The sequence below is a fragment of the Cetorhinus maximus genome, chromosome 2 (assembly GCF_964194155.1).
Source record: "Cetorhinus maximus chromosome 2, sCetMax3.hap1.1, whole genome shotgun sequence".
Classification (NCBI taxonomy): domain Eukaryota; kingdom Metazoa; phylum Chordata; class Chondrichthyes; order Lamniformes; family Cetorhinidae; genus Cetorhinus; species Cetorhinus maximus.
This window is the reverse complement of record NC_135880.1, coordinates 191,252,852-191,274,278: the sequence shown is the minus strand read 5'-3', so window position 1 is coordinate 191,274,278 and position 21,427 is coordinate 191,252,852. Positions and strand designations below refer to the sequence as shown.

General features: G+C 44.6%; 1 protein-coding gene across 1 annotated transcript in view; it reads right to left on the bottom strand.

The window, feature by feature from the left end:
• kirrel3a (kirre like nephrin family adhesion molecule 3a) overlaps positions 1 to 21,102 on the bottom strand; it is a 611,527-nt gene extending 590,425 nt beyond the window's left edge. Inside the window, exon 1 of the mRNA XM_078558764.1 lies at positions 20,903 to 21,102. Within this exon, the coding sequence (XP_078414890.1) occupies positions 20,903 to 20,948 (46 nt within the window). The 5' untranslated portion in view covers positions 20,949 to 21,102. The remainder of the gene's footprint in view (positions 1 to 20,902) is intronic.
• Positions 21,103 to 21,427: the final 325 nt, after the last annotated feature.

Below are 21,427 nucleotides of genomic sequence, written 5' to 3'. Positions count from 1 at the left end.
ATATCTACAAGAAGCACTGCAGCAACTTGCTGAGTTTACATCAACAGCACCTCCCTCCTTCGCGTCAGCTGTAGCTGTGTTTGCCTCTGATGTCAGGAAAGTTGTGTTCAAGCCCATTTCCAGAGACTTGAGCACAAAACCTACACTGCAGTGCTGAGGGAGCGCCCCTTGCAAAGTACTGTCCAAAGTACTGTCTTTCAGATGAGACCTCAAACCAAGCCTCTGATTGCCCTTTCAGGTAGATGGCGCTATTAAAGAAGAGCAAGAGAGCACTCCACAGTGTCCTGTCTAATATTTATCTCTCAAAACAGCTAAGAACAGATTATCTGGTCACCGTCACATTGCTGTTTGTGGGAGCTAGCTGTGTGCAAATTGGTTGCAACGTTTCCTTCAAATAATGACTAAAACTCAAAGTGCTTCATTGGCTTTAAAGTGCTTTGAAATGCCCCAAAGTCATGAAAGATGCAATATAAATGGAAATTATTTTTTTCTCTGCCCCCAAGAAAGACATGAGCAGCAACGTAGTGGGACTAACATTGCCACCAGCTCCAGCTCACCTTTCGGTCGTCAATAACAGCAGCAGCAACGATAACACACTTTGAGGAAGTGTAATCAAACAAACCTGAATGATACATCAGTTCTTATGCAGATATTTTAGAAATGGTGACCAAAAGCATGGTCAAGGAGATGGGTTTTGAGGAGAAGAGAGAGGTCAGTAAGTTCAGCTTGGTGCGGAATATGATACCAAGGTCATGGACAAGCTGGTTCGATGTGAGAGAGCAGTTAGGAAGGAAGATGGAATCGGAAATGAAAAAGTTGAGTTTGTGGGAATTGAGACAATGTCTTTCGCCCTCCCAATGTTTAATGAAGAAAATTGTGGCTGAACCAGGATGGGATTTCAGAGAAGCTGTTTGACAACACAGGGGCAGATGAAGTATTGAGAGAGGGAGGCTTGTATATGCAACCTGATTTTATGTCTTTGGATGAAGATGCCAAGAGCACCAGATAGAAGATGAACAGAAATGGGTCAAGGATAAATCCTTGGGAAACTCCAAAGATAACAGTTCAACTGTAGAAAGAGAAGACACTTCTGGAAATGCTCTGATTATGAGGATGGTGTAGCTGATCACGTCAAAGGCAACATAGAGTGCAAGGAAGTTGGGCAGGAATAATGCACCAAGATCACAGTTGTATTGATGAACATACTTGCATTGGAAGCGATACACTGAAGGTTCACTAAATTGGTCCCAGAGTAAAGGGGATGTCCTATGATGAGAGACTGAGTAAATTGGGTCTATATTCTCTGTATTTTAGAAGAATGAAAGGTGATCTCATTTAAAAATACAAGATTTTGAATGGGTTTGATAGGGTGGATGCTGAGAGATTGTTTACATTGGTCAAGGAATCTAAAACATGGTGGCACAGTCTCAGGATAAGGGGCCAATCATTTAGGACTGAGATGAGGAGAAATTACTTCACTCAAAGGTAGTGAATCTTTGGAATTCTCTATCCCAGAGGGTTGTGGATGCTCTATTGTTGAATGCATTCAAGGCTGAGATTGACAGAATTTTGGCCCTTCAGGGGATCAACGAATATGGGGAGTGGGTGGAAAAGTGGAGTTGAAGCCCATGATTGTACTGAATGGTAGAGCAGGTTCAACAGGCTGTATGGTCTACTCCTTCTTCAGATCTTTTCGTCTTTTCTTCAAAATGTCCATTTTGTGGGTAGAATTGTGATGGACATTGAATATCATTTGTTCATCGCATTTAGCCAAAATATCCTGGAATTTTCTACCTAACATCAATGTGGGAGTACCATCAGCATAAGGAAAGCAGCAGTTTAACACCAAGACTCATCTTCATCTAGGACATCGTCCTTTATGTCTTGTACGCACCACCTCCATGCTAAGTAGGACAGATGAAGAACAAATCTTGCAGCTCAAAACAGTCTAGGCCATCAGCACTAACAGGGTATTACTCTGCCACAATCTGTAAACTCTTGGTCTGGCATATACCTCAATTGTCTATTGCATGAAACCAGATGACCAACAGTGGTTCAATGAGGAGTGCAGGAGACCATGACAGTAGTAGCACCGGGCATACTAAAAATGAGGGGTCAACCTGGTGAAGTTACAACGCAGGGCTACATGCATGCTGAACAGTGAAAGCAGCATGCAATAGATAGAGCTAAGCAATCCCAAAAATCAGATCAAAGCTCTGCAGTCCTGATGCAGATCATAAATGGTGGGGGACAATTAAGTAAGGAGGAGGAAGCTTTATAAAACAGCCTCATCCTCAATGGTAGAGGAGCCCAGCATGTGTGTGCAAAAAACAAGGCTAAGACATTTGCAACCAGCTTCAGTCAGTAGTGCTGAGTGGATGATGATCCATTGTGGCCTTCTCCTGAGGTCCCCGCACCACAGATGCCAGTCTTCAGCCAATTCAGTTCAGTCCACATGATTCAGAAAATGACTAGGTGAACTCAACACAGCAAACTCCATGGTCCTGACAACATCCTGGCTATAGCATTGAACACCAATTATCCTGCTCTAGCAGCTGCACTTCTAAGAAGACAGTTCCAGCACAGCTACAACATTGGCACCTACTTGACAATTGGAAAACTGCCCAAATATGTCCAATCCCCAAAAAGGAGGACACAATCATGGTGGACCTGAAAAGGGTATAATCTAAGTGGTGAGTAACAAAAACTATGGGGTAGCAGGGATATTTAGAGGTCCATGTGCAGAAGTCTGCAAAAACTTCTGGAGTTGTATGAAAAAATAATTCAAAAGATTAAGAGAATGTCAGTTCTGGGCAACGCACCACAGGAGGGATATATTGGCCTTGGATGGGGTGCAGTGCTGATTCACCAGATCGATGCCAGCCATAAAGAATTGAATTATGAAGCCAGGTTGCATAGATCTTTGGATATAGAAAACTCAGGTATGATCCATTTGAGGTGATTAAGATGATTAAAGGATTCAATAGCTGGTTGAAATCATTAACTCTGGAAGTCCAGAACAAGGAGACATGTCACAAAGCATTTTTCTCATACAAATCATAATAGAAATTTGGAATTCCCTTCTCCAAAAAACTCTTGAAATGAAGGGTCAATAGAAAATTTCAAAACTGAGATAGATAAATTGTTGTAACATAAGCATATAAGGGATATGGAGCCATGATGGCTAATGGGACTAAGGCCAGGATTTTACCGCTTGTCTCGCCCCAGTGGATGCGGCAAGCCATTTAAATCTCCATTCAGTTCGGCGGGACCATAATATCCCACCAGGCGGGAGGCGCCGTAAAATCTTAGCCGAGATACAGATCAGCCATAATCTAATCGAATGGATGGAGTAGACGCGTTGGCTGAATGGTCTACTCCTTTTCCTATGTTTGCGCGTTCCTAAATCCAATCACCCTATCAGCCCACTCTCAATCGACAGCAAAGTGATCAACGGGATGATCAACAGTGCTATCAAGGGGCACTTACTCATCACTAACTTGGTCACCAATGCACAGTTTGGATTCTGCTGACGCTATGCTACTCCAGACCTCATTACATCCTTGCATGATCCAAACATGGACAGAAGAGCTGAATGCAGAGGTGAGGTGAGAGTGACTCCCCTAGACATCTAATCAGCCTTTAATTGAGTGTTGCATCACAGAGTCCTAGCAAAATTGAAATCAACAGTGATCAGGGAGGAAACTCTCCACTAGTTGAAGTCATACCTAGGATGGTTGTGGTCATTGGAAGCCAATCATTTCTGCCTCAGGATATCACTGCAGGACTTGTTTAGGATAGTGTCCTAGGCTGAGCTATCTTCAGCTGCTTCATCAATGACCTTTCCTCCATCATAAGGTCAGAACTGGGGATGTTCATTGATGATTGCACAATGTTCAGCACCATTCACAACTCCTCAGATAATGAAGATGTCCGAGCCCACATGCAGCAGCATCCAGGCTTAGGATAATAAGTGGGAAGTAACTGCCACACAAGTGTCAGCCATGATCATCTCCAATAGGAGGTGGTCTAACCACCTCCCCTTGTCATTTAGTGTCATCACCATCAGTGAAAGCCCCCATCATCAATATCCTTGTGGCTGCCATTGATCAGGATTTAACTGAACCAAAAGCTCTGGCTACTTGTGCAGGCCAGAGGCTGGATATTCTGCAAACACTGGCTCACTCTTTGATTCCCCAAAACTTTTGCACCACCTGCAAGGAACAAGTCAGGAGTGTGATGGAGTACTCTCCACTTGCCTGGATGAATAACTGCAACCACACTCAAAAGACACTTGATACCATCCTGCAATGCAGTCCACTTAATCAGCCACCCAGCCCTTGGTCTAATAATCTATCCTCTCCACCTCCAGTGCAGCCTGGCTGCAGTGTGGACTATCTTTAGGGTGCAGCACAGCAAGACTTCAACAACCCTTCACAAATCCATGGTTTCCAGCACTGCGGTATTAGTAGGGAGGTGAGCAGAGCCAAGGGACTGTACAACAGTTTAAGTCACTGCTTTTGTGGGGTGGGTGTTGGATATAGGTGAAATATAGAATGAACATGACTGCATTCAGAACATCATTGCTGTATTTTATTCTTCCATTAGTTCTCAATCTTGTTACATTCTGCTGAAATGCTCCCATTGTCTCAGGGGCTGGAGCCAACATTATACAGTTGTAAACAAATCCCAGTGCTTCAGCTACAGAGAAGTTCTCTAAATTTAGATTTGTTCACAACAATAGGAAAACGTTCTGATCTTTCCATTTACAGTTTGTGAAACTCTGTTCTCCTCCAGATTCTTCTGCAGCTCCTAAATGAAATGAAACCATTCACTACCATGGGGTTAGCTCTGAGACTGATGGCTCTTATCTCTGATTTTTTAAACAAATATTTTTGATGAATTTTGGATTTCCTTTTGAGTCTCATTGCAATCTGTAATTCACTGATTGGATATCATTCGCCTATGAAATAGGTGTTATTGATGTCTGAAGAATTTGAATGCTTCTCTCAAACTTAAATGTGCTTTGTTTCATCAGTAAAAACAGCAGATGTGAACCTCTGTTAACGAGGCACGTGTCATTGGAGCTGGAACTATTAATTTTTAACTATTTTTAAAAATCATCTACCTCACAGAATTTGATGGCTCTGTGTTTTAAAATTGTTCTGGAAATTCATCTGTTTTTCTTTTAGACACAAAATGGAGCTCTAAGAGTCTAATATGGTGAGTGGGCATTGGGTCCTTTCCATATACAAATAAGGGCCCAGAAGCCTATTCAAGGCCGATTGCAAAAAGTGCACTGTAAACAGCCAATTATGTTCAGGACAATGTGCTCTGCTTGCGGCCTAGCTAGTGACCTTTAAAGGGAAGTCTCGAGGCTGGTGCCAACATGATGCTTTTTAAAATAAATTCAGTATTGTGTAAATGAAGTCCGGGGCGCAATATCAGTTTGTGCAAACCCAGATCAATTTCCAGGCCAATCTTTCAGATTTCTGGATCTCTGCTTTGAAAGATGGAGGAGAATAAATTTTGTTTGCACATTGTCCCACCTCCTTCATCTCCAGCTGTGATGGAATGGGTGGATGCAAGCACCCGAAATTCCTATGCAGAATCTCCAACAGGAGAAATAGCATTAATGGGCAAAAAGACAGCCGTCTACAATGCCCTCCTGCTGAATGAAAAGCGGTGATTGAGAGAGCATCACTGAAGCTCCAGGCCAGAGTAAGCTTGTCCAGATCCCATGTGGTTCCTAAATTACTAGACCAGGGCAATGGTTAAAAAACACTCAGTAACTTTCTGTTCATCTCTCCTAGAGTTGAACAATCGACCAGGGCTCTCGTTCCTGATCGCAGTGACCTGTGCAGGAAACACTTGAGCGTTAATCACTGGGTGAGGGCAGGAATGTGCACAGCTGTGATACCACATATTGAGACAGCTAACACTCACTACTTTATCTCCAAGACACTTTACGGGCATTAGGTTTTAACTTTTGGCGATAAGTTAAAATGGCCAGGGTGTTGGATCAGCCCTGCCATTCTACATCACTATACTATGGACTTCAATGGAAAGCAGGAGAGCTGCACAAAGGGCAAAAACCCCCAGAAATATTTTCAAGAAGACTTTGCTGCCTCAGGCACTTTACTCAGCTGTCACAATGACTTGTGTAGTACACTGGATGCTGCAAAGGCTATATGGGCCCTGACAACATTCCGGCAAGAGTACTAAAAACTTGTGCTGCAGAGCTAGCCATGCCCCTAGCCAACTGTTCCAGTACAGCTACAACATTGGCATTTACCCAGCAATGTGGAAAATTGCCCGGGTATATCCTGTCCACAAAAAGCAGGACAAATCCAACCTGGTCCATTACCATCCCACCAGTCTACTCTCGATCATCAGTAAAGTGATGGAAGGTGTCGTCGACAGTGCATTTACACCGCAATAACCTGTTCAATGATGCTCAGTTTGGGTTTCACCAGGGCCACTCAGCTCTCCTGACCTTATTGCAGCCTTGATCCAAACACGGACAAATGAGCTGAACTCAAGAAGGTGAGGTGAGGGTGACTGCCCTTGGCATCAAGGCAGCATTTGGCTGATGAGTCAAGAGGCCCTAGCAAAATTGATGTCAATTTGAATCAAAGGAAAAACTCTCCACTGGCTGGAGTCATACCTAGCACAAAGGAAGATGCCTAGAAGGGAAAAAAACAGTAAAGCCTGGGAAATAAGAATACTGGTCCAAACTTGTATACCTTAAAATGGAACACCAGTCAAACTGAAAAATAAGAGCACTGGTCTGAACTGTTTTTTCCTTCTGGGTGGTTGTGGTAGTTAAATGTCAATCATTTCAGCTCCAGGACATCACTGCAGGAGATCCTTAGGGTAGTGTCCCCGGCCCAACCATTTTCAGCTGCTTCATCAATGACCTTTCTTCCATCATAAGGTCAGAAGTGGGGATGTTCGCTGATGATTGCACAATGTTCAGCACCATTCACGACACGTCAGATACTGAATATAGGAACTAAGGAGCAGTAGTAGGCTATTCAGCCTGTCGAGCCTGCTCTGCCATTCAATTAGACCATGGCTGATCATCTACCTCAATGTCACTTTCCCCATACATCTTGATGTCATAAGTATCCAGAGATCTATTGATTTCTATCGAACATGCTCAATGATTGAGCTTCCCCAACCCCCTGGGCTAGAGAATTCCAAATATTCACCACTCTCTGAGTAAAGAAATTCTTCCTCATCTCAGTCTTAAATGGCCTGTCCCTTATTCTGAGATTATGTCCCCTGGTTCTAGACTCACCAGCCAGGGGAATCATCCTATCTACATCTACCCTGTCATGCCCTGTAAGAATTTTGTAAGTTTCAATGAGATCACCTCTCATTGTTCGAAATGCTAGAGAATACAAACCCAGTTTCCTCAGTTTCTCCTCGTAAAACAAACCTGTCATCCAAGGAATTAGTCTGGTGAACCTCCATTGCACACCCTCTAAGGCAAGCATTCCTCCTTAGATAAGGAGACCAAAGCTGTACACAATACTCCAGGTCTCACCAAGGCTGTACACAATTCCAGCAAGACATCTTTACTTCAGTACTCAAATCCCTTCATGATGAAGGCCAACATGCCATTTGCCTTCCCAATTGCTTGCTGCACCTGCCTGCAAGATTTTAGTGGCTCATGAGCAAGGACACCTAGGTCCCTTTGGACATCAACACTTCCCAATCTCTCACCATTTAAAAAATACTCTAACTTTCTGTTTTTTCTACCAAAGTAGATAACTTCACACCTATTCACATTATATTCCACCTACCATGTTCATGCCCATTCACTTAGCCTGTCCAAGTCTGCTTGAAGCCTCCTTGCATCTTCCTCACAACTCACATTCCCATCTAGTGTTGTGTCATCAGCAAATTTGGAAATATTACACATACAGAAACAAAAATAGCTGGAAAAACTCAGCAGGCCTGACAGCATCTGCGGAGAGGAAGACAGTTAACGTTTTGAGTCCGTATGACTCTTCATCAGTTCTTAGTTCTGATGAAGAGTCATACGGACTTGAAATGTTAATTGTATTCCTCTCCGCAAATGCTGTCAGATCTGCTGAGGTTTTCCAGCTATTTTTGTTTTTGTTTCAGATTTCCAGCATCTGCAGTATTTTGCTTTTATCTTGGAAATATTACATTTGGTCCCCACATCCAAATTATTTATATAGATTGTGAACAGCTATGGCCTCAGCACTAATCCTTGCAGTACCCCACTATTAACAGCCTGCCATCCTGAGAATGACCCGTTTATTCCTACTCTCTGTTCTCTGCCTGTTAACCAATTCTCAATCCATGCCAGTATGTTACCCCCAATCCCATGTGCTCTCATTTTGTTTACTAACCTTCTGTGTGGAACCTTATCAAAAATCTTCTGAAAATCCAAATACACCACATCCACTGGTTCTCCTTTATCTATGCTACAAGTAACATCCTCAAAAAACTCTAGCAGGTTTGTCAAACATGAATTCCCTTTCATAAGTCCATGTTGACTCTGTCCAATCAGATCATTATTTTCTAAGTGTCCAATGATCACATCCTTTATAACATATTCTAACATTTCCCCGACTACCAACATCAAACTAGCAGGGCTGTAGTTCCCCACTTTTCTCTCTCCCTACCCAATGATTCTCCTGTCTGGATTCTATTCCAACATTGGAGAATCACAAGCGAGCTGACTCTTGCCTACATCCGACACCTGCTTTCTGTTCCAGAGTCAGCAGGAATATCCAAGGCAACTTTTTCACCTCCCAGGGTGGTGAAGCCAATGGTATCCCAATGACAATTGGAACAGACCAAGGGTCAAACCCACCACCTTCAGATCTGTGTGATTTGCCTTTACCAATTCAGCCACTGTGGAAACTCTAGACTTCACTTAGTCAAGCCACACCTGCTCATTTTAATATCATGCCTCCAATCACAATAATATTCTCCCATCTCTTAAAGGAGTTGAGGAGTCTGGCAGCAAAGAACCCTCTCCATATGGAGCATCCACATTCCGTCTTGTACATACTAGTTGATCTTTCAGGGTGTTGCTCATTGTAGTTTGAGAGCTGCAATCGCTAACTTATTCCGTGCCTTTACAAAACTTTTAAAGTAGGCAAATCTTCATTGAGGCACAAATAAACTGCTGAGGCCAGTTATAGATGTCTGTACTTCTCAGTGAGGGAGTGCTACAGAGACCTTTGGATAGAATGTTTAAAACAAAGCCCTATTGTCTGTTCAGGTGGCTGCATAAGTCCTGTGATGCTATTGAATGAAGAGGAATGAGTTCTCCCAGTATCCCAGCGCAACATTCCCCCTCAAACAGCACCAGTAATAATTCTTGATTGGAGATGAGGAACTGGACTGGCATTACCTAAACTCACTTCATGTTTGATCCTTACAACCAGCCAAAAGAGCCTTTGATCCCTTGGCATGGGCTGGCTTCATACAGGATTTGAGAAGTGAAGGTAGTGTAAGCTTACTGAGCTATCTGCTCCCAGGAGGGCTCATTAAAACATAGAGCTCCAGAGACACATAAAAAATTGTTCTGAAGATTCAAAGACATCAGGATTTTAAATAATGAAACTGAAACGGAACAATGCATGATCTTTAAGGAAGAGATGTTTTAGACACTGGATAGGTACATTCCAACAAGGGGGGACGGGAGGGGAAGCAAAGCTGGAGCTCCTTGGATGACAAGGGAGATGGAGAATATGATGGAAGAAAAAAAAATGAGGTTGTATGATGCATTCAGGTGAATTCTTCAAGTGAGAACCTGGCCAAATGCAGTAAGCTGAGAGGGGAAGTGAAGAGAAAAATAAGAATGGCAAAGAGAGGATATGAGAATAGAATGGCAATTATCATAAAAAGCAACTCAAAAATCTTCTATCAGCATGTAATTAGTAAGTGGGCAGTAAGAGGCAAGGTGGGAGCTATTAAAGACAAAGAAGGTGATAAATGCTTGGAGGTTCAGAGTAAGGTTAGAATAACTAATGAGTATTTTGTAATTGGTGTTTACTAAGGATGATGGATCAGTAGAAGATGGTAGAAGTAATGGGCAAGGTGAAAATTGGCAGGCAGGTGTATTGGAAAAGGCTGACTAGGCTTAGGGCGGATGAGTTACTTGGCCCAGGTGGTTGCTAAGGGAAATGGGGTTGGAGATAACGCATGGCTTGCCATAATCTGCCAATCTTCCTTAGATACAGGAGAAGTGCCAGAGGACTGGAATGTGGAAAATGTGACACTCTTGTCCAGGGAAGGGTGTAAGGACATTTCTAGTAACTACAAGCCAGTCAGTTTAACACCTGGTGGGTGAGGTGTTAGAAACAATAATTGGGAAAAAAATTAACTGGCACTTGCAGAGATTTGAGTTCATTAAGGTTATCCAGCATAGATTTGTAAATGGCAGATTGTGCTTGGCTAATACAATTGATTTTTTGATGAAGTAACAACGAAGGTTGATGAAGAGAATGCAGTGGATGTTGTCTACATGGATTTTAAGAAAATGGTTGACAAATTACCACATAAAAGGCTGGTTAACAAAATTGAGGCTTGTGGAATAGGAGGGTTAGTGACTATTGGTTAAAAAAAATGACTTAAGGGCAGAAAACAGCAAGTCATTGTAAATGATTGTTTTCCAGAATGGCAATGGTGGATAATGATGTTCCCCAAGGGTCAGTGCTGGGACCATTGTTTTTATTGATATACAAATGACTTGGATATTGGAATTCAGGGTAAAATTTCAAAATTTGCTGATGATACCAAACTTGGGAGTGTGGCCGACATTGAGGAGAATGCCAATTGATTGCAATAGGACATAGATAGACTAACAGAATGGGCAAACAAGTGACAGATGAATTTGATACAGGGAAGTGTGAAGTGGTGCATTTTGGCAGAAGAGATGGGGAGAGGCAATATAAATAGCACACTTCTAAAGAAAGTGCAGGGACAGAGGGACCTGGGGTTCATGTGCATAGATCTTCAAAGGTGGCAAGACATACTGAGAGAGTAGTTAGCAAAGAATATGGGATCCTGGGCTTCATAAATACAGGTATTAAGGACAAGAGCAGGGAAGTTGTGCTAAGCATTCTTAAAGCTCTGGTTAGGCCACAATTAGGTTATTGTGTCTATTTCTGGTGGCCATACTTCAGAAAGAATGGGAGGGTTCTTGAGGAGGTGAAGAATGGTTCCAGGGATTTTAGCGACCAGGTTAGGTTGGAGAATCTGGGGTTGCTCTCCTTGGAGCAAAGGAGGTTGAGGGAGTTTTTTGATTATATAAGATTATGACTAGTTCAGATAAGTGGACAAAGAAAAGCTTTTCCTATTGGTTGATAGCATAGGAGACAGCGATTTCAGTTTTTGGACAAGAGATGCAGGGAGAATTTGGAGTAGAACATTTTTTTTTTACACAGCCAGTGATAATGAACTGGAACTCACTACCCAGGAGGGTGCTGAAGCAGAGACAATGATTTCAAAAAGAAATTGGATGTGCACTTGAGGGAAATAAACTTGTTGGGCCACAGGGACAGAGCAGGGGAATAGGACTGACAGGATTGCTCCACAGAGAGTCAGCATGGGTTCAGTTGTCCAGCCAGACTCCTCAGGTAATGACTCTATGATTCAGTGGGCCCTGAGTGGCTCAAGGAGTAAAGTGCCTCCACCCTCATGTAGTTTAGATGTCAGCTGTGCTTCAGTTGGTATAGCTCTGATTCAGAAGGCTGTGGGTTCAAGCTACCCTCTCGTGCATAATCTAGGCTGACTCTTCAAGTAAACAAGCCTCAGTTCAACATCTCATGTGAAAGATGGCACCTGCTTCAGCCCAGTATTGAGGAAGGTGCTGTCTTTCATATAAGATGTTACAGTCTGTCTGCCATTTCAGTTGGACATAAAAGATCCCATTGCACCATTTAAAGAGCAGCTGGTGGATTCTCTCCGGTGTCTTTGCCAACATTACTAAAAACAAATGATCTGGTTATCATTTCATTGATCTTTGTGGGAGCTTGCTGTGCACAAATTGGTCACTGTGTTTCCTACATTACGGCAGTGTTCTGCACTTCAAAAGTGGCTTAATGAGCTGTAGAGTGCTCTGGGAATTTCAGGGGCTATGAAAGATGTCATATAAACACAAGTCTTTCTTTATTTGTTTACTGAGTCAGACCAGAATCCCCAGCTTCAATGGCTACTCTGTACTTAATAAGTTTAAGTCAGCCCTGGAAGCAGTTAGGAAGCTCTCGTTGGTTAATGATGTGAGAAATTAGCTAGAACTTCCCACTGATGATTGCTACTCAGTCACTCATGCTTCAGTGTGTAAGTAAGTATGTGTGAATTGGGTGAGCAGTACTCACATGCAGGATAATACCTCCAAGTGCTTTATCTTTTCTGCTTGGTGCAGAGATAGGGGAGAAGTGGTTAGGGGTGAGGGAATGGCAAGTTTGAAGAAACAGCTATCAAGGCAGCAAGATTAAAGGTGCTCAGGAGTTTCTCAAAGCAGCAGCTGAACAGGCAGACACTAAGAGTGGACTGGAGGGAAAGGGGGAGAATAGAGGCCCAGTATCAGGGGAGCAGATGGTTGATGCAAGGTTTGGAGGACTGAGGATATGTGATGATGGGGGGGTGATGGAGTGCGAGTGAGGATGGGGGATGGAGTGCAAGTGAGGATAGGGGGATTGGAGTGCAGGATAGGATGGGGTGTCCTGAAGTGAGGACTGATGAGGAAGAGGAAGGAAGTTCCATAGAGTGGAAGGGTTAAATGGCGGAATGGTCAATTTTTAATTATGGTGATTGAGAGGAGAACTGTGTGCACCTTGGTGTGGCTCTCCCCCTATGAAGACACCTTCATCAACTATCAGTCTTTCTCTGCAGAATGGGGTTGGCTCTTGCTGGTGTACTGGTTCCAATTTCATCTTTCAGTAATCACTCATTTTCCAGCTCTATTTGTTGTGAGGAGAGTTGATTCCTTCTCTCACAGGATCATACGGAATGTGATTAAGACCTTAAGCAGACACTTGCAGAAAGGAAAAAAAAACAGCCTGCATCACAACACTGAGAGCAGGTCCATAATGTGTCATCAGCAGCTCTGCAGTACCTCACACAATTCATCTATTCTTCACATGAGTTTGGACAGTGAGTGTTAGCAGCTTATTCAATGTTGAAAGTGTTAGAGCCAGGCCTTAATCCTGCCCTGACCTCAAATCCACACCTCTGCGTTTCCCATCAGGATTCATTGCTAAGATCAGTAATGGAAATCCTGATGGAATTTGCCTTCTTAGGCTCAGATTCGACGAGGACTATTGTGGTGCCACAGTTGCTGGCTGGTTGAAAGAAAAACAAGACTTGCATTTATGATACCCTAAAGCGCTTTACAGTTAAGTATTGTTGAAGTGTGGGCACTGAGGTGATAGTTAAGATTCCCCAAACAACAATCCAATTCTGACCAAATGTTATTTTCGTTATTTTACACCTCAACCCCCTCCCACAGCACCTTCTCATGCAACCGCAGAAGGTGCAACACCTGTCCCTTTACTTCCCCTCTCCTCACCGTCCAAGGGCCCAGACCCTCCTTTCAAGTGAGGCAGCATTTCACTTGCACTTCCCTCAATTTAGTCTACTACATTCGCTGCTCCCAATGCGGTTTCCTCTACATTGGAGAGGCCAAACGCAGACTGGGTGACCGCTTTGCGGAACACCTTCGGTCTGTCCACAAGCATGACCCAGACCTCCCTGTCGCTTGCCATTTCATATGACTCTTCAATGGCCTGCTGCATTGTTCCAGTGAAGCTCAATGCAAAATGGAGGAACAGCACCTCATCTGCCGACTAGGCACTTTACAGCCTTCCGGACTGAATATTGAGTTCAACAATTTTAGATCATGAACTCTCTCCTCCATCCCCACCCCCTTTCCGATCCCCCTTTTTTCCAATAATTTATATAGATTTTTCTTTTCCCACCTATTTCCATTATTTTTAAATGTCTTTCCATCCATTGTTTTATCTCTGCCTTTTAGCCTATTTCAATCCCTTCCCCCCACCCCGCCCCTACTAGGGCTATCTGTGCCTTTATTATCACATTCTTTAGATAATATCACCAGCTTCAACACCTCTTTGTCCTTTTGTCTATGACATCTTTTGGTTATCTCCACCTATCACTGGCCCTCTATCCAGCTCTACCTGTCCCATTCTCCCCTTAACCCAGCTTATATTTCACCTCTTTTCTATTTTTCCTTAGTCCTGTTGAAGAGTCATATGGACTCAAAACGTTAACTGTGTTCCTCTCCGCAGATGCTGTCAGACCTGCTGAGGCATTTTTGTTTTTATTTTAGCAATGTTGATTGGCTAGGGCACTCAGGATAACCCCCTGCTAGTCTTTGATATAGAACCATGGGGTGTTTTAGGTCTACTTGAGAGAGCAGCCAGGGCCTCAGATTAGCATTACACCTGAAAAAAAAAATCGATCTTCTTCAATATTGCATTGGAATGTTAGCCTGGAGATTCATACTCAAATGTCTCATGTGGGGTTTGAATTCAGAGCCTCTAACTCAGAGGTGCACATCTGAAATTGAGACTAGCCAACAGTTGAGATCAAATCTTGGATCCTTTGGTCTCTGTGACTCAGTATAGCTCAGCTACTTACTTCTGAGTTAGAGGTCACAGGCTTAAACCCTAATCTCAGACTTGGGATGGGGAGGGGAGTGCTGCATTGTTCCATCTTTCAGATGAGACGTATAACCACTGAACCTATGTTCACTTGCTCACATGGGTGTAAATAGTACCACTTGAAGTGAGGTTCTCCAGTGTCCTGAGTCATACAGCTACAAACAAATTATCTGGTCATCTATCCCACTTGCCATTCGTGGGACCTTGTAGTGTGCAAATGGTTACCATGTTTATCTATATAACAACAGTGAATGAACTTCAAAAAATAATCCATTAGTTGTGAGCTCTTTGGGATTTTCTGAGGTAATGTCATACGGTGCTGCATAAAAATAAGTTCACTTTTTCAGCACACTAGGTCATGGATTTACTAGCTGTAATGTTTTTTTGATATATAATCAGTTTAGAGCCAAGCACTCAAGTGAACTGTTAAGTCAAATGCAATTACATTTTATCATTATGTGATCTTCAAAAACTGAAATCAATTTTGATGAGTACATTTTAATGAGTCCTGAAATTAATTTCAAAAAAATTAATTATGGCGCTAGATATTGTCGCATTTAAAACAAAATATAGTTTAACATGGAGTTTTGTGTGAAAGCAGAATTAAACAAGTCTACATGCCTGATCACAATAACAGTACAACCTACACCAAGAGTCATTCACTGCAAAGAGTGTGCTATACATTAACAGGTGCCATAGCCAAAGAAATAATTAACCTTTGGACTCAGCGCTATCTTGCTAAGGTAAGGAGTGCAATGCATTTATGGACCTGCTCTCAATGTTTGTGACTCAGGTGTTTTGATGGTGTCTCCTTAAGGTATTAATCACATTCTGATTTTGCGAGAGATGTCACGAACTCTCCTCACAACAATTGAGATGAAATGGCGAATGGCGAAAGATTAAATAAGAACAGGAAGAGGTTATTCAGTCCCTAGAGCCTATTCCATCATTCTATTTGATCATGGCTGATCTGTACCTTGACTCCATTTACCTGCCATTGCTCCAAATTCCTTGATACCATTACATAACAAAAATCTATCAACCTTAATCTTGGAAATTTCAATTGACCCCCCCAGCATCCACAACCTTTCGGGGGAGAGGATTCTAGATAATTACAACCTATTGTGCAAAAAACATGCTTCCTGATTACACTTCTAAATGGCTTGGTTCAGGTTTTTTAAGACTGTGCCCTGTGCTCTGGATTCCCCAACAGGAAATAGTTTCCCTGCCTTTAACTTATTGAATCTTTCCATCATTTAAAATATCTCCATGAGGGCACCCCTCAACTTTCTAGCTGAAGAGGATACAAGCCAAGCATATGCAATCTGTTCTCAGCGTTCAGCTGTTTACAACATAGTTTTATTAAGAAAGTAGTTTGAAAGAAGCATCACACCGATGAAAATCTAAAAGAAAAATAAGACTGGAGTGGAGAGAACAAGATGAAATGAAACTGAATTATATATTTACAAAAAGAAAATTCTAACTCCAAACACTTGTTCAGAAATTCTATTCTCCTCACGTCATACCACAGCATCTAATATGCTGCATTTTGTTTTATTGAAATATGATAAGAATGAACTTTCAGGAAACAAGTTTTGTTCATTGCTGTATTGAAAATCATTGCGCTCATGGGGTTAATAAAAAAAGGAAGAAACCAAAGGAGAGAAAGAGTTCTTTACAATCCCAAATCAGTGAGGATAAGCATGTCCCAAGTATTATAAACTTGATCAAAATTATAAATGGTCTTTAATATTCCCGCAATTTTATAATGCTATAGTTTTACTATTTATTCCCAGGACAGCAAGCTTCAAATCGGTTTCATAGAATGTTGCAGAGGCTTTGATTAAAATTTGTATGGATTCTGATGAGAACATTATAAATATTTCATTACAAGGTCTTGGACTAATTCAAACTGACATGTAAAATAGTGTGGAATCCTCTGGAGGAGCAAATTTTAGCCCAAGGCAAGGCGAGACTGCTATGGGATGAGACTCTGAGAATCTGAGAGAAGCAGATTGCAGGGATTAGTGGATTAGAGGTAAGGATTAGTGGATTAGAGGTGGTATTATTGCTGGAGGAAGAGAGCAGCTGTTAGAGATCTCCCAGCCCTGATCCGGTCACTCAGTCACTGATCTACCTCATCCCGTTTCACCACTGCTAACACAGCTCAGCTTGCACAGAAAGTCATAGTAAACCCCTTGCAATAGTCACCATTAACTGAGCTAAATCTAAAGGGTTCTACCTACACTATCCCCTCCTCCTACCCTTTGTTATATTCTGCCTTCATCATTCTTTGCTTATCTCGTTTGGACTCTATTATTGCTCAATGTGTCAGTCTCCCAGTTCTAATCTCCATATATTTTCAGTTATTCTTATCCTACTGGTTGTGTGTGTATGTGTGTGGGTTGTGGAGGAGTGTATCTGTGCCTCTCATTATTCATTCTCTCCCTCCATTTCCTGATGGCTCTGTGGGTAAATGTACATCTAAATGATGCAGACCACTTGTGTTGAGAGTTATATTTTGTGATGTGTTTTTTTTAATTCATTCTTGGGATGTGGGCATTGCTGGCAATATTGGCATTTATTGCCCATCACTAGCTGCCCTGAGAAGGTGATGATACAACTAAATGGCTTGCTAGGTCACATCAAAGGGTTAGTAGGGAGTCAACCCAATTGGTATGGTACTGGAGTCACGGATAGACTAAACTGTGTAAGGACATTCGTGAACCAGCCGAGTTTTATAACAGTCGAATAGGTTCATGGTCACTGTTACTGAGGGGACGGATTTGAATTTGTATTCTCAGGGGTACTAGTCCAGTAGCATAACCGCAACACTAGCTATCCCCTTTAGCTAACCATAGCTGTCACAGCAATTAGGCTTATCACTTCTGGTCGAAGGAGGAGATAAGTGATCTCAGCTCCTTATCATCAAACTATAAGCCTTGCTGGAAAATGCAAAAATGTAGAAGCTCAGGTCAGGAGCTAACTCAGTGTGATTCCTCCGGTAGCCGAATAGCTGACTGTCACTCTGCCTAGGTTGACACATAGATAATGTCCAATTGGATTAAAACAGCAGAGGAGGCCCGTGCTATGGAACCCATACCCCTACAGAAGAGGAAGGGATCGCCGCCTGGGCCGCTTCAGCTCAGTGAGCTGGGCGGAGCAGTGGCCGCTACCCACAGCACCAATCAAATGGCAGCACCAATCGCTGCTTCACTCCGCTCCGAGACTCAAAAAAAATTGTTCCAGTGGCCAAAAGCGAAGAACCACTGATTTCCCAGGCACCTGTACGCATGATCCAAACTCGTGTGCAATGTAAAGGGTCCCAGCGGAGTGTCCCATTCAGAGGGAGTGTGAGGCACAGCTTCCGATGCTGCAGTCAGTCCTACCCTGGAGCTGGCCGGTACCCCCTGTTCACAGACAAAGGGCGGGAAGTAGTAACCCCTCCCCAAATCCCCTCAAGTGAACGGAAATGGTGCACGGGGATTTCGATCGGTGGGTTTTTGGTCCTCATTTTACATGGAGGTGTGTGGGGAGAGGGGTGTGTGTGTGTTGTGGGTGGGTGCGTGTGTGGGTGGGGTTCTGTGTATATGGGTGTGTGTGCGTGTGGGTGGGGAAAATGGGTGTGGGTATGTGTCGGTGGGTAGGGTTTGGGTGTGTGTATGGGGATGTGGGTGGGTGGGGTATGTGTGTGTGTGTGTGGGGGGGTATGGGTGTGTATGAGGGTGTGTGTGAGTGTGTGTGTGGGGGGGTATGGGTGAGTGTGTGTGGGTGTGTGTGTGTGAGGGTGTGTGTGTGGGGGGGGTGGTGGGTGCGTGTGTGGGTGGGGTTCTGTATATATGGGTGGGGGATATGGGTGTGTGTGTGGGGGCGGTGGGGTATGGGTGTGTGTGTGGGGGCGGTGGGGTATGGGTGTGTGTGGATGGGTGGGGTATGGTTGTGTGTGTATGGGGGTATGTGTGTGTGTGTGTGGGGGTATGTGTGTGTGTGGATGGGTGGGGTGTGTGTGTGTGTATGGGGGTATGTGTGTGTGTGGATGGGTGGGGTATGTGTGTGTGTGTATGGGGGTATGTGTGTGTGTGGATGGGTGGGGTTTGTGTGTGTGTGTATGGGGGTATGTGTGTGTGTGTATGGGGGTATGTGTGTGTGTGGATGGGTGGGGTATGTGTGTGTGTGGGGTATGGTTGTGTGTGTATGGGGGTATGTGTGTGTGTGTATGGGGGTATGTGTGTGTGTGGATGGGTGGGGTATGTGTGTGTATGTATGGGGGTATGTGTGTGTGTGGATGGGTGGGGTATGTGTGTGTGTGTATGGGGGTATGTGTGTGTGTAGGGGGATGGGGTATGGGTGTGTGTGTATGGGGGTGTGTGTGTGTGTGGGTGGGGGGGGTGGGGTATGGGTGTGTGTGTGGGGGCGGTGGGGTATGGGTGTGTGTGTATGGGGGTGTGTGTGTGGGGGGGGGGTGGGGAATGGGTGTGTGTGTATGGGGGTGTGTGTGTGTGGGGGGGTGGGGTATGGGTGTGTGTGTATGGGGGTATGTGTGTGTGTGTGGGGTGTGTGTGTGTGTGTGTGAGGGGGGGTGGATGTAATTAACCGCTATCCAAAGTGAGATATTGACAAGTGTTTGAATAGAAGTGGAACTGACTCCAACGGCCAGTGACCGTCCTGTACCGTTCCCTGTCAGACAGCTGCAGACTCGCCAGACACACACCGAGGTTGATAGACTCTGTAACCGTTAGGCTGGATTTGATTTTTTTTCCTCTGCTGTTGGTGTGGTTATAGTGAGAGTACTGGCACCGTGACACTTGGAAATCATGAGGATAACATCTTTCAGGGCTGGATTCGAATGAGCAGCGCGCACTCTGCTCCACACACACAGGGACAGGGACCCCGCCTGCCGGGGCTTCAGCCCATCAGGTGTGGGAACAGAAACCCAATATTAAACCCATTAACGCCTCACGCCTGTGCCTCCATGCGTAGACAGGTTAAAAATACTAAACTCCCCAACGGCAGACGCATTGTTTGAAGAAGAGATACCGATTCGTCAGGACAAGTCTGCAACAGTTTCGGTTTTATCATTCAGTCGCTAACACCCTGCTATCTCACCCACATGAACCGGCAAAGAGTGGGGGTTAACCCGCACATCCCCTGTCACCATGCCGCTGTGATCTCCACTGACAGGCTGCAATACATTCTCCTGTCCCCTCACACTTTGAATTTTGCCCTTTGAAGAACAGCGAAAAGCGCCGAGCGGGTGAAACAGACACTAATTACTTCGCTTTGAAACATCATTTATTTCGTCTGATCTAACTATCTGTAACTCATTGGTGAATTTCTCGCTTTTGAGCTATTGGCGGCGGGAGGTGGGGGTATGGGGGTAGTGGGTGGGCTATCCACCGGCAATAACTGTATTTGACAGGAAGGTGTGGAATATCCCCCAGGTGCAATTCAGCTCTCGGTCCCTGCCGCTTGAAACGCCAAGAGAAATCACAGCCCAACTTGCACTCCGCAGCTCCTCTCTCTCTCTCTCTCTCTGCCATTTCTTCCCCCTTTTCAGTCTGGCTTCCCCTGCACAGTGACAGCTATCCCATTGCCCACCCCGAGCAGCGAGCGGCAACGGGAAACTTTCTTGGTGAGGAGGGAACTGTCAGTCTGAGCGGATAGTCAGAGCCCAGAGCTCACCCCCAGAGCCCAGAGCTCACCCCCAGAGCCCGGGGCTTACCCCCAGAGCTCACCCCCAGAGCCCGGGGCTTGAGCCCAGAGCTCACCCCCAGAGCCCGGGGCTTACCCTCAGACCCTGCTCAGTGGTTCTGGGCAGTCACAAGGCCTTTGTGGGCACACTGAAGTTAATACCCTACCTGGTGGGCACAGTGTGAGGTTAACACCCTATTTGTGGGCACTCGGAGTTTAATACCTTACCTGGTGGGCACTCGGAGTTTAATACCTTACCTGGTGGGCACTCGGAGGTTAATACCCTACCTGGTGGGCAGATGTCCTGGCAGCACAAAAACTCCCACTTTCTCCCCAAAACACACACCCACTCACCATGTTAACAACCCTCCCGACAGGTAGGGTAACATGACACTGTCCACAGCAAGAGCTCCCGACTCACATCAACCCCCCAGCAAAACCAAACATCACAAATAACAGCAGCAAACGGCATTGCAAGGAACATATCGGAGCAAAAATAGAAAAAAATACTAAATTTGATCCCAGACTCTTACCTTCCGGGAGGAGCAGGGCGATTAACAGCGGCAGGACGGGGCTCATACCCGGGTCTGCACAGTGTCCTCGGCTCGCCGATCTAGCAGATTGCTGGCTAGCTGGACTGCGTGCCTCGCTCCCTCCCTCTCCGGAGTGTCTCAGTGTTTGCTCGTCTCTAGTTACTGTTCTCTCGCCGCTGTCCTGCTCCTGTCTCCGATGTTGCCTCTCTTCACCATCTCCTCACTCAAGAGTCATTCAGATCCAGCGCTCCCAGCAGCAACAACTCCGCCCACAGCAGCATCCCTTCACCTAACACGTACACTCAACAAAACCAGCACGTAGCATCTATAGCAGGACACCCACACCACACCCAGCAAACCTGTCACAGGGCAATCCTGCACTCCCTACCCTCACCAAACACAGGGGAACATGTCCAACAAACCTGTCACAGGGCAATCCTGCACTCCCTACCCTCACCCAACACAGGGGAACATGTCCAACAAACCTGGCACAGGGCAATCCTGCACTCCCTACCCTCACCCAAC